The 13,815-nt window shown below is 43.2% G+C and overlaps 1 protein-coding gene across 1 annotated transcript in view; it reads right to left on the reverse strand.

The window, feature by feature from the left end:
• LOC121080598 (transitional endoplasmic reticulum ATPase) overlaps positions 1–9,347 on the reverse strand; it is a 29,226-nt gene extending 19,879 nt beyond the window's left edge. Inside the window, exons 1-2 of the mRNA XM_040578731.1 lie at positions 9,020–9,347; positions 605–716 (exon numbers count right to left, since the gene is read on the reverse strand). Of these exons, the coding sequence (XP_040434665.1) occupies positions 605–716; positions 9,020–9,036 (129 nt within the window). The 5' untranslated portion in view covers positions 9,037–9,347. The remainder of the gene's footprint in view (positions 1–604; positions 717–9,019) is intronic.
• Between the last annotated feature and the right edge of the window lie 4,468 nt (positions 9,348–13,815).

Raw genomic sequence — 13,815 nt, forward strand, 5'->3', positions numbered from 1 at the left:
CAAGGACTTCTCAGTTTCTTGGGCCTTGCCAGCAAGAAGGCTGGAGGGGCACTGGAAATTGGGAGGGGACACAGCCAGGACAGCTGACCTGAACCAGCCAAAGGGATATGCCATATCATAGAACATCATGCTGAGTATATAAACTGGGGGAAGAAGAAGGGGGGGGGGGGGGGGGGGAGAGAGGGCATTCAAAGTGATGGCATTTGTCTTCCCAAGTAACCATTATGTTTGATGGAGCCCTGCTCTCCTGTAGATGGCTGAACACCTGCTTGCCAATGAGAAACGGTGAATGAATTCCTTGTTTTGCTTTGCTTATGTGCACAGTTTTTGCTTTCCCTATTAAACAGTCTTTATATCAACCCATGAATTTTCTCACTTTTACCCTTCCGATTCTATCCCCCATCCCGCTGGGGGGAGGGGAATGAGCAAGTGGCTGTGTGGTGCTTAGTTGCTGGCTGGGATTAAGCCACAACACTCCCTCACTTGTAACTGCAGCAGCTTCTGATAAAAATACTTAGGATCGTGTTGCAAAGCTACATTTCAAGTTAATAGCAACCGCTTGTGTATTACCAGATTAAATGCTTTGCTTTTATAGATTACGCACCTGGGACAGTGACACAACACTGTTGTCTTCATTGATGGCTTCATCAACAATTAACCGATTGGGCCTGTTCTTCTGCTTCAGAATAGCAGTTGATAAGTCATCCACTTTGGAACTGGCAAAAAAAACAAGTCAATGAGTCCAAGTGATATTGCTACCACCTTTGCAGCCACCTCTGTTTTGTTCTCCATTTTCTATGAGTTTCATTGTTGTCTTGTCTTTTAAACACTATACTTGTTTAAGACAAAGGAGAATATTATTCTGAGGCACCAGTTTCAGGAGTTCAATGCAGAATGTGTTCTGTCACTATATATAATTACTTTACTAGCCTCAAATGGAAATAGCTATGGAACTATATATGAAAAAGTGACCAGTGAGACATTGCTGACTGCAAGATGTTTTGCCTAAAAGAATTAGTCAGACTCATCTGAAATCACATGTAACCACTGCCACCAAAACAAAAGTTCAAGTCTATTTGGCATCAAATCCCAGATAAATAGGGGAATTAAAGGACAATGCTGCAGCTCCCCTGACAGGAAGAATTGTAAGAGTTCCAGGGGTCCTCAAACTTTTTAACCAGGGGGCCGGCGCGGATGAAGGGGCAGGCAGTCATCTGCGGCTGCTTGGTTTCCCCCCCCAACCCCCGGCGAGGGGGGTGTCTGTAAATACCGGGGGCCGGATTGAGGACCCTGGGGGGCCGTATCCAGCCTGTAGGCCATAGTTTGAGGACCCCTGGTTTAGCCTTTCAAGGCTCATTAGTTAAACCTAACAAGCCCGTAGAAATATTCAAGTGCTCATGAAAGACGGGTGTTTTTTTGTTGGGTTTGGTTTTTTGGTGGGTTTTTTTGTTGTTGTTTTTGTTTTTTAATATAAGCACCTTTCCATAATACCTACACAGGAGTCACTGCAGCTCTAGCCTACTACACCACAAGAAATATGACAGATAATTTGTTTGCCTTGACAAAACTGAGCACAACAAACAGCAAGGAAATGGGAGAAAGTAGCATTAAGTGATTTCCTTCAAAATCAAATACAGCAAATAGTTCGCATTATGAAAGAAATATGAACTTGAACCAACCAGTTCCCAAGGAGCTCTTAGAAGTTGTACATTCGCCAGCCACAACAGCAGTAGACTGTTTTAACTTCCCTTGGTGGGCGCATCCGACTACTCTCTCAAAGCAGCCCAGATGTGCCAGCGACTAAGGTCAGAACAGAAAACTCTGCAGTTTGGTTTGATTCACACCAAAAAGAAAAAAGTCTTCCTTTGTCCTAAGCAAGCAGCAAGCACCAGCAAAGAGTAGGAAGCTTTGTGGACAACAGTGTTGGCCATACACTTTGGCTCCATTTCACTATTTTAGGGACAAAATAACCAGAAGAAATCAAACCTTGAGTGGAAGCAGCAGAGCAAGCAGCTACACAGTACAAACACAAACTGGCAGCAGTGTCTCACTTGGCATGCTCAATGCACTTTTAAAAGTACATCAGAGAGAGGTGACATACCTAAAGTGTGATGTTACCTGAGATGCCCCCAACCCTCAAGATAAAGGTTTTTCCCAAGACAGACTATGCAGTATTGGCTCCTTTCTCTGACACATAAAAGGGGGAACACTTCCAAGCAAGCCTATGAAGACAGCTAGCTTGTTTCCAAAAGGTTCTTAAGCTTCGTATATGAAAGGCAATATTATTTTAAGTGAACAAAAGGAGGAGTGATAAAAACATATCTTTCCAGAACTGCCAGCATTGGGAAAGTCACCTTTTTCCTCACTTCATTAAAGAGTGCAAGAGGTAAGAAATTGACATCCATCCCTTTCAATGACTATGTGAGATGTTACAGATCCATTCTCTAAACCTAAAAAGACACAAGAAAGCTCCTTCTTGGATGTATCCAGCAGCCTCATTAATTCCATCTTCAACCTAAAGTGTGGTCTTGGTAAAGTCCTAAAAGGTCTGGTATTTCCAGGAAAACTGAGAATGCAATACATTGTCAGACCAGACAGGATCTTGTGATTAAAACGGTGGATAAAAACAACCACCTACTTGTAAGGACTTGGCCTCATCATTAGTTCCTGGACACTGGAAATTAATTTAGCAGGTAGATTTTAAAACTTGAGCTAAGGGACACCAGAAAGAAACAATTTAGCCTGTTCAAAGTGTAAATGTAAATCATACTCCTCTACACGAGATGTGGATCCAAAGGCGTTTTGATAAGAAACTGCTGCCAGACTTTGGCTACATAACCTGTTACTGAAACTGAGTGGCTGTCCCTCAGGATGCAGAGATTGCTGTGCAGCCTAAAAAATAGTCTGGGATACGAGATAAAAATAAATGGAAAAGGAACTGGGCAGCAAGTGGAAGCTTTTGGACCAAAACTTTCAATAAACCAAAAGCTGTATAAATCTGGAAAGTTCAAATACCTTCCAACACACAGCAATGCTGAACAGCACAGCAAGTAGTCCACTTAGTTCTGCTGAATGTGAGAAAAAAAAGTTTTAGTACTGAAGAACTGAATCTGCAGTTCCCCAAGAAGCAAGAGCTGGATCAATGTTGTCAGTACACTATTGTACTTAAAGTGATTGAAAAGCTTAGAGGCATTAAAAATGGAATAAAGGTCTCCAAGAAACAGCATGCATACATCTAAATGCATGGGGTTCTGCAAACAAAGGTGTTAAGAAATTACGTGACAGCTACACAGAAGAGTGATGTTATTTCTCCTACAGACAAGGGTAAGGACTTTGACAGACAAGCACTACCCATTTTCCAGTAGCAATTTAGATTATTATGACCACTGTTTGCCCTCATTGCATCTCTCCTGGGGGTTCCTCATGCTGAAACTAAGATAACAGAGCAAAATATGTCTGTGCACCTCAACCACACTCAGACAATCCCTGCCATCTATGCATCAGGAAAGGAAAGCCTGAACTGAAAATACTAAGCAGGAAAGCCTAAGGCATAGGTTGGGGTTTTCTCCTGCCAACTTTCCTATGTGTGCTGGCAAAATTCAGTGAAGGGCAGGACAGAGAGCTAACATAGGTAATTTTTAAAGCTCCTCAATGAGTTTCCTATCAGGGAGGACTTGGTGCAAATCCTCTAGGTCATCTCCCTTACTCATCCCTTTCTCGTCAGCTCCCTCACCCACTTTCCCTCTCACTCCTCAGCAAAGAGATAAACTGAACAAAAAATGTAGGTTTAGAGCAGTTTTGGAATTAAAAGGAAATACAAAGCCTGCATCAAAAGCCTGCCCTTAGACAGAGGCCAGAATCGAGGACATAATGGCACAGCTAATGGCCAAACTTGCATATAAAGTGCAACATCAGCAAAATTGAAGTAAACATGCCCTAAAGACCAACAATAATGGGTTCCCAGTTTCCATCCTTAGCCCCCTTTTCTCTCTCAGTAAAGAAGTCCGATAGCTCCATTTGAAAGAGGGAAGAGGTGGGGAGGGACATTTTACAACTTATATCACTTCATTTTTCTCTGTGTCAGAGCTTCCCTAGTTCAGCATGGTGATAATGCCTAGAGGCTATGCATTGTGGTGGATTGCAAGAGTGGGCTGGAAACTAGGACCATGCATGGCAATCAGTTAGCTGAGGGGAATGTGCTCGAGCTTGTCTAGACAACAATTAACATGATACAGAGCATAGGGGAGTGGGGGATGGATGGCGTCAAGGAAAGGCAACAGCTTGCTGTTAATTGCTGGTAGTTAACCACCAATCAGGGATTGCCTAGCCTGCAAGGCTTAGCTTCAAGAACCAATCTGTTTAAAACGCGCAGCTTCTGAAAGTGTATTAAAACTCGTGCTTCTGTACAATAAATTGACATTTGCTTGCATCAAGCTGCGTCCCGTCTCTTCATTCGCCGCAGTGGACAGTATGAAGAATGAGCGCAGAAAGTAATTACTAATTCTTCTGAAAACAACTACCAATCTCCGAAGCTCCACATAAAGTAGGGAACTAAATTGTTCCTGCAAGTCTGTGCTAAATATACAATGAAAAGTCACCAACTCAAAATGATTTCAGCTTCATTAACAAGTGAACACAGTCATGCTTTTTGTATGGTGGTGTGCTTTTTTATCAATACCCTCATGAACTTGCTTCCTAGATAAAACCTGTCAGTGCTTTCTTACCAACCCTAGACCTCAGCATCCATGTTACAGACTGAACTACTTTCCCCAGGTAAGCATCAAAAATAAAAAATCCATACAACATTTTATCCATTGAAGCTAATGAGCAAAATATCTGATGATTGCAGGCACTTACTTGTGGATAACAGGCTAGCTGGAAAGGGTCACATAGACATAGTCCAGCTGGCTGGACAAAAATGCACATCGCTCTCAGCTTATCTGAAGTAAAGCAAAAATACACTATCCTTGGCTGTTCTTGTTACACAATAACAGGAAGATCGCGGTGGGAAAAGAATGTTGCAGGTGGGAACAGATAACTACAGAAGAGAAACTAGGGGTGGGCTTGGTATTTAGGCAACTAACCAATAATGAGCTTAACTTTTGTAATATGTATGAGCTAATTATAACAAGGCATAAAAGGTGACTGTAAGGGACAATAAACGAAGTCTGCTGATCACTCATATTGAGTGACTGTGTCTTCCCTCCGTCGCGACTAATGGCGCCCGAACAGGGACCCTAGAGAGGGCTGAACCTGCGAGCCACGGTTCGACGGAGATTCGGGTACCGGTCCTGAAAGCAGCGCAGGAGGCGGCAGGGCACAGTCCCCGCGCCCGGGAGCACCTACAGAGGGTCCCGCCGGCCACGCGTCGCCGAAGTCTCGCAAAGGCTGCAACAGCGCTGACGAAGGTATGGAGAGACAAGCGACGTGCGATTTGCTCAAATGCTTTTTAGAAAAGCGGAGCGTTCGGGACATAGATTGTAACAAGGCATTACCCGGGTTATTAGCGTATGGAATAGCATCCGGGTCCCCCGCGGCAGCGGCGAGCGGCGGCGAGCGGCGGCGCGCGGCACGGCAGGCCCCTTCCCGGCCGCGGTTTCTCTCCAAGGCGGCACCGCCCCCCCCCCCCCCCCCCCCCCCGATCGGCGCCATGGCGATGCAAGCGGCCAAGCGAGCTAACATCTGGCTGCACCCAGAGGTCAATCGGATCCTTTATATTCGGAACCTGCCGTATAAAATCACAGCGGAGGAAATGTATGATATCTTTGGGAAATACGGACCTATTCGACAACTCAGAGTTGGAAACACTCCCGGAACAAGAGGAACAGCTTAAGCTTCTCAAGAAAAATACGGAATTGATTACAAACCCACTATAAAAAGTGCTTCAGATGTCCCCTACAAGAAATGGGTTTCTGCCTTGAACTAGCAAACATCTCTGTGCTTAAAGAGAAGCCTTTTTGCCTTGATGGAGATAATTTATTCTGTATTCTGTATTTATGCTGTATTCTGAATGTGGAAATTGGTTGGGACTAGGAGGCTGGCTTAAAGGCATTTTGCAAATGGGATTATTATTTTTGATCATTATTGTAATAATAGTTTTTTGATCAAAACCAGCCAAAATTATGTGTAAGCATTAGGCATATCTGAAGAGAATGCCTTTATTTGAATCGGCAGTTAAGGTGTAGTTTAGTCTGATGCTGTGGTTTTATCTGCTTCTGGTGAATTTTTGAAGTGATGAAATCAGAGATACAAGGTATACTAAGAGTTACAAGGTAATAAGGTAATAATCTAAGTAAGGGTGCTGTCTTTTATATCTACAAGTGCAATATGCTTTTACGTAGCAGAGAGAAACTTTAACAATAATGTTGCTTGAGCGAGATGTGCATGTGACAACTTGGGAAAAGGGATATCACAACTGGAGTGCAACAGTGTTTCTACGTCTGGCAGAGTGAAATCTTTCAAGACCTGAGTTTAGACAGTCTATAATAAATTGTTAGTATTCAGAAAACCCATCTTAAGCCTCTTTTGCTTACATAGTGTTATGGAAGTCAACTGCTATTGTAGAGAATTAATGATTTTTTAATACATATTAACAAATACTACTATTTTAACTTGAGGCAGTTGAGTGTAGCATTTGAAGGAATGTCAGCATAAATTGCACTTACAGTAAGACTGCATTTTTAATTACTGTACTCGTTAAGATTCGATGATGCCATAAGGCTAAGGCCTTTTATCACAGATTGGATGCATACAGCACCCATGTAGGCTTGGCTTGTGGCATAGTTGTCAAATTTAGCATAGACATTCAGACAGATAAGCAACGTACTCTTCTTGTGTGTATCACCTACAAGCCATTATGGCTTAGTGTGTAAATCTGTATGTAACTATTGAAAAATCCACTTATGAATGTATATAGCTTAGAACTAATTTTTTCCCTTTGTTAATTCTTTGATATCAGTGAGGTATTCTTCAGAAAATGTATGGACTGGTTGGTTGCATAAGGGCAGTTGTTATTTGGACAGAAAATTGTTAATGGTCAGGGATTTTCCACTAAAATATTTGCAAATAGTCCTAGTCAAACATCAGTTTGGTTTCCTTTTGGGTTTTGAGCTTGCATTAGTCCATGTTCAGAACTTTAAAATTACCTTTGAATTTTTTAACTTTTTATATCACTGGAACAGAAAGAGCATCTAAATTAAATCTTCAAGCTAACTTTATTTTTCAAGTATTTCGTGAATTATACTTCTGAACTGAGATTTTATAAGTTGGCTGTGTATTTTCCTGTGTTAAAACGCTGTTATTGAAAATGGTCAACCAAGCCTATGTCGCCCAAAATAAAAACGGGGGAATTGTGGATAACAGGCTAGCTGGAAAGGGTCACATAGACATAGTCCAGCTGGCTGGACAAAAATGCACATCGCTCTCAGCTTATCTGAAGTAAAGCAAAAATACACTATCCTTGGCTGTTCTTGTTACACAGTAACAGGAAGATCGCGGTGGGAAAAGAATGTTGCAGGTGGGAACAGATAACTACAGAAGAGAAACTAGGGGCGGGCTTGGTATTTAGGCAACTAACCAATAATGAGCTTAACTTTTGTAATATGTATGAGCTAATTATAACAAGGCATAAAAGGTGACTGTAAGGGACAATAAACGAAGTCTGCTGATCACTCATATTGAGTGACTGTGTCTTCCCTCCGTCTCGACACTGGAACAGCACATGACAACAAAGTAGTGAGTTCATACCCACACTCAAGATGCCAAGTTCTCAAAAACTGATTCAGACAGATATGCACACGGAAATGAGACTCTCTTCAGAAACCACACTCTATTAGCTCTTGCAATGCTACTCTTGGTGTTAAAGCTCAATTCAGCAAGATGGCTGCTAACAGTATTGACCCAAAAATTGCAACTAAAAAGTAACTGTTTTCCAGTTGCAAAGTAACTTTTGTTGATTCCTGTGTGGCGAGAAGTATGCAAGAGTAGAAATTTCTTTTTAAAGACACTGTTCACCTCACTCAGACTCAAAATATGCCTTTGAGACCATCACTTCCATCACAAACTTCTACCACGGACACTAAATTCTTGACACACCTTGCTGGAACTAAGTAGGAGCAAATAGGTCTAAATTGCAGGAGTTGCAAAAGAAAAAGAGAAGATAAACCACGGACGCTAAAGGGACTAAAAAGTGCCTCTGGCAAGGGCAACAAGTCACTTAAAAGTATTCTTGGATTTGGGAAATTATCTTTAGGTTCTATCTTTAGTCCTCTTAAGGGGCAATGAAGTGGCTTGCACACGTGGGCCGGGAGCTGAGAGACCAGTATTACTCAACTAATTTTTGAGAGGCATAAAAGATGACCCTCAGCCTGGCACTGAAAACAGATTGAGGCAAGACACCAGAGACAAAAATATAGCCGATTGCCTTGGCTGCCACAGAGGCCAGCCCGGCACAACATATCTGCCTCTTCTAATGCCAAGTCACTTCTAGCCCTGATCCGAGGGCCGCTGCGGACCTGCGGGGGAGGAGGCCGGGACATGCTTCTCCTCTCTCACTGCCCCGCCAGACGCTCCACCGCTTTCCCCGACGCTCGCGGGACCTGGAAAGACAAAGCCCTTCCCGGCTGTGGCCTAGCCCAGGCGGGACGGCCCCGGGCGGGGGCACGGCCAAGGCCCAGCGGAAAGCCTAGCTTGGTCAGGCCTCGGCCCTCTATGACTCGACACTTCCCGGGGAGGCCCATCCGGGAGGGGAGGGAAGAGGAGCGGCGGCGCACGGGGCCCTCCTGAGGGCACGCGCCTGGTCTGGCGCGTGCGAGGAGCGGCCCATCCCCCTCCCAGCTCCACTTCCACCTCCTCAGAGCCTGCATGACACAGCGGGATCGGGGGCCGGATCCGACCCGCCGCCGGGTCCGGCCCGGGCAGTGCCGCACCGCACGGAGGAGTGGTAAGGAGAGGTAGGCCGAGCCGGGCTCAGCAACGCCGGGCCAAGGCCGCGGCCTGCTAGCGGGTGGCCCACACTTACTCGGATCCTGAGGCCATGGCGCTGAGGAGGAAAGGGGCGAGGGTAGGCGGCCGGCGACGACTCCTCAAGGCGTGCGACAACGAATCTCAGACAATCTCGCGACGATGGCAGCAGGTCAACACACTTCGCGCTGACTGAACCTCAGAACCGACTCATCGGCAGGAAAAGCTCCGCCCCGCGTTGCCTCACCAGCTTAGCAACAGCATGCGCTGATCAATCGGAAATTCTGCCCAGCCACCGCCTAAGCCAATTGGGAAAGCGGAAGCGAGGGAGCGAGGAAAAAAAAAAACGAGTACTCTTGCTCCTTCCCCCTCTTCCTCTCCTCGCATAACACCCGTCAGCCAATCACAGCACCACCCCTGCCGTGGCTGTTACACAGGGCAACATGGGTCGGGAAGCCAATGGCAAAAATCCACCAATGGGAAAATCCAGGCGGAAAGGCTCACCATGACGGCCATCCGGGCTAGTCTCGCCTCGCGATTGGCTAGCGCCCAAGGAAAGGGAACCGTGTGGGGAGGATTGCAGTCAATCAGGAGGAATGGGAGGCGGGTACTTGGGGAGCAGCCGGAGTGCGCTAAGTATACCCGGCCTCAGCCGGCGGGTCCGCGCGCGAGCAGTGCGGCAAATTGGCCCCGTTGGGGGCGGTCTCTGGGGCAGCCTCGGTGAGGCTTTGAAAGGACGCATTCCAGAGGCTTCATTTCCCCCCGGGTGAAAGTGTATGGTGGGTGTTATAAATTGAGACCACAACGGATCATAATCCAATTAAAATTTTATTAATTATAGCAAGTAGAATATGAGCAAAAACAGCACTGGACGGCAGGGGAGTCTGCGCTCCACCAACTGCCGTGCTGAGCAGTTCAAACAGTCCCTTTTTATACATCTTTATCTCCGTGTTCATGAAGTAGTGGAGGTATTGACCCTTCGCTCATATATCCTTATGTGGGGTTGTCTGTCTTGTTTCTGTCGGTTCCTGGACATCTGGCGGTTATCTTATCTTTCACAAGAGGCATCCTGGACATCTGGTGGTTATCTTATCTTTTCTTGCCTAATCTTTACATTAGGCTTAACATAAATCTTAATAAACAATACCCTAGTCCATAGTTTCTCACAATCCCCCCCTTTTTTTTTTTTATCCTATTATTGTTTATTAGACGCTACTTTCATTCTCGGCACTGCAAGCAAACCTTTTTCCACAATCTCAACATTTATCATAACACTCACAAGGTAATACGTCACAATTACAATAGGCATAGTTGGGTAATACATATAATATAACATACAAAACCAAAACTTAAAAATAACTCTTTTTCTTAACACATTCCCTTTTTTACATGCGTCACTATCATGGCTAGGCTATAGGGATTTCGCATGCGCGGTCTTTCCAGATTTTTCCAGCACATTTCGTGGGGCTTTAAAATCGTGCATGCGCATGTTCAAAGGTATACACGGACCATTCGCGTGATAAACAATGGCTACTGCGTGCCCAGATGAAGTCCCAAACCCATTTCCCGAGCTTACCACTCCGGTAAGTCTGTTAATGGTAACATTTATGGCACTATGGCCAAATGACAGGTCCTAGTTTTCAATGTAAGGTTTTCTTACCACCAGACCACCACGTCACCTGCCAGGGAAGAAGGGTCTAGAGTGGACATTTCGCCCTCTGAACATTCTGTAAGGTGAGTGTTCTCAAAACGTTTAACCTATATGGTTCATTAGAAAGAAGATCAAAACTTTTTTTTTTTTTTTTTCCTGTTGCTGTTTAGGCAGAGGGTGCATTTTTCTGTTATCTCACGTCAAGAACTTATGGCGGAGGTGAAAAAGTATAAAAGGCGTTACCATATCCTCATCTTTGCGTTCCTGGCGCTTGTTTTTGTTGCTATTCTATTTTTTTTTTTACTCAGCTTACATTGTTATCTGAAATGTTAAGAGTCAATTGTTTCCAAATTCTTGTTGGCTATTAAAATGTTATTTTGTGTGTACATTTTGTCATACTACTCGCATTTGTTTAACGCCATCGGGTGAAACCATAATAGCAAATTGCATGTTAGTTATAACGTGTTGAATTAATCTTATAAAACATGGAACAGCACATGGCAAAAACAATAAGGTGGCTAATCCACATAACAAATAAAATAGGATTTGTTTTACCCAGGGGCTCCTGAGAAGCCAGGAAAACAGGTCAATATTCATCTTTCCAAGTTGGGATGGGAACCTGGGCTAACTTCCCTATCTCTGATGTGATTTGTTTAACTACCTCACCATTGTCATCAATTTTCAAACAACAATTGGAAACATTTACTTTACCCCAAACACCTCCTTCTTCGGCTAGCAGGTAATCGAGAACCATCCTGTGTTGATAAATTGCATTTCACATCAAAAGCTTTAGCTGTTTGATTAGTAATAATTTCCAAGACAGCCTGTAGACGAATGATATGATTCAGATTGTAGATAGGTTCTCGAGCACCGTTAATAAGTTCATTAGGATTCCAAGTTGCAGGTTTATAATACTGTATGATACGTTGGGGTGTCCATTCATTTAATAAATATTGGTACCCCCCCAATTCTTGGGAGTCTAGAAAAATCAACTTGCCACTGTTGCCCTGGCTAATTTTCAAACACATTTCACATCGCTGAGTCACCTGTTTTATTACAGTATACAAGTTCTGCCCTATCAATTTCTGATTTAGACTTTTATATAAATTATCAGCTCCCCAATGCATCTTATTATGTTCTATTACGGCTGTGGTCCATATTAAATTGGATGGTACCACTATACGACCATCCCTCAAATAAGTCTACTTATTTATTTTATCATTCATGTCCTGAATGACCTTTAAGTTTTCTTTAGAATAATTTGGCTCCTGATCTGTACTTACAGTTTGGATTTTACCATCTGGTATTAAGGATAATTCCTCCTTTCCTACTGTTATAAATTGAGACCACAATGGATCATAATCCAATTAAAATTTTATTAATTATAGCAAGTAGAATATGAGCAAAGACAGCGCTGGACGACAGGGGAGTCTGCGCTCCACCAACTGCCGTACTGAGCAGTTCAAACAGTCCCTTTTTATACATCTTTACTTCCATGTTTATGAGGTAGTGGAGTCATGCTTTTGTTGTTAGGGGGGTCGTTTTCTGCCTCCTGCTGGTCTTCCTCCTTTGTCTCATTGCCCTGTTTCTGTCGGTTCCTGGACACCTGGTGGCATCCTGGACACCTGGTGGTGATCTTATCTTTTCACAAGTGGCATCCTGCACACCTGGCGGTGATCGTATCTTTTCACAAGCGGCATCCTGGACACCTGGCGGTTATCTTATCTTTTGTTGTCTAATCTTTACATTTACATATGGACTTAACATAAATTTAAATAAACAATACCCTAGTCCATAGTTTCTTACAATCCCCCCTTTTTCTTTTTATCCTATTATTGTTTATTAGACACTGCTTTCATTCTCGGCACTGTGAACAAACCTTTTTCCACAATCCCAACATTTATCGTAACACTCACAAGGTAATACGTCACAATTACAATAGGCATAATTGGGTAATACATATAATAATAACATACAAAACCAAAACTTAAAAATAACACTTTTTCTTAACACAGTCCCTTTTTTTTTTTTTTTTTTTTTTTTTACATGCGTCACTATCATGGCTAGACTATAGGGATTTCGCATGCGCGGTCTTTCCAGATTTTTCCAACACATTCTGTGGGGCTTTAAAATCGCGCATGCGCATGCTCAAAGGTATACACGGACCATTCGCGTGACAAACAATGGCTACTGCGCGCCCAGATGAAATCCCAAACCCATTTCCCGAGCTTACCACTCCGGTAAGTCTGTTAATGGTAACATTCATGGCACTATGGCCAAATGACAGGTCCCAGTTTTCAATGTAAGTTTTTTTTCACCACTAGACCACCACGTCACCTGCCAGAGAAGAAAGGTCTAGAGTGGACATTTCGCCCTCTGAACATTCTGTAAGGTGAGTGTTCTCAAAAAGTTTAACCTATATGGTTCATTAGAAAGAAGATCAAAATTTTATATATATATCTTTTTTTCCTGTTGCTGTTTAGGCAGAGGGTGCGTTTTTCTGTTGTCTCACATCAAGAACTTATGGCGGAGGTGAAAAAGTATAAAAGGCGTTTCCATATCGTCGTCTTTGCGTTCCTGGCGCTTGTTTTTATTGCTATTCTATTTTTTTTTTTACTCAGCTTACATTATTATCTGAATTGTTAAGAGTTAATTGTTTCCAAATTCTTGTTGGCTATTAAAATGTTATTTTGTGTGTACATTTTGTCATACTACTCGCATTTGTTTAACGCCATCGGGTGAAACCATAATAGCAAATTGCATGTTAGTTATAACGTGTTGAATTAATCTTATAAACATGGAACAACACATGGCAAAAACAATAAGGTGGCTAATCCACATAACAAATAAAATAGGATTCATTTTACCCAGGGGCTCCCGAGAAGCCAGGAAAACAAGTCAATATTCGTCTTTCCAAGTTCAGCCGGGAACATGGGCTAACTTCCCTGTCTCTGATGTGATTTGTTTAACTACCTCACCATTGTCATCAATTTTCAAACAACAATTGGAAACATTTACTTTACCACAAACACCTCTTTCTTTGGCTAGCAGGTAGTCCAGAACCATCCTGTGTTGATAAATTGCATTTAACATCACAAGCTTTAGCTGTTTGATTAATAATAATTTCCAAGACAGCCTGTAGACGAATGATATGATTCAGATTGTAGATAGGTTCTCGAGCACCGTTAATAAGTTCATTAGGA

The sequence above is a fragment of the Falco naumanni genome, chromosome W (assembly GCF_017639655.2).
Source record: "Falco naumanni isolate bFalNau1 chromosome W, bFalNau1.pat, whole genome shotgun sequence".
NCBI classification, from domain to species: domain Eukaryota; kingdom Metazoa; phylum Chordata; class Aves; order Falconiformes; family Falconidae; genus Falco; species Falco naumanni.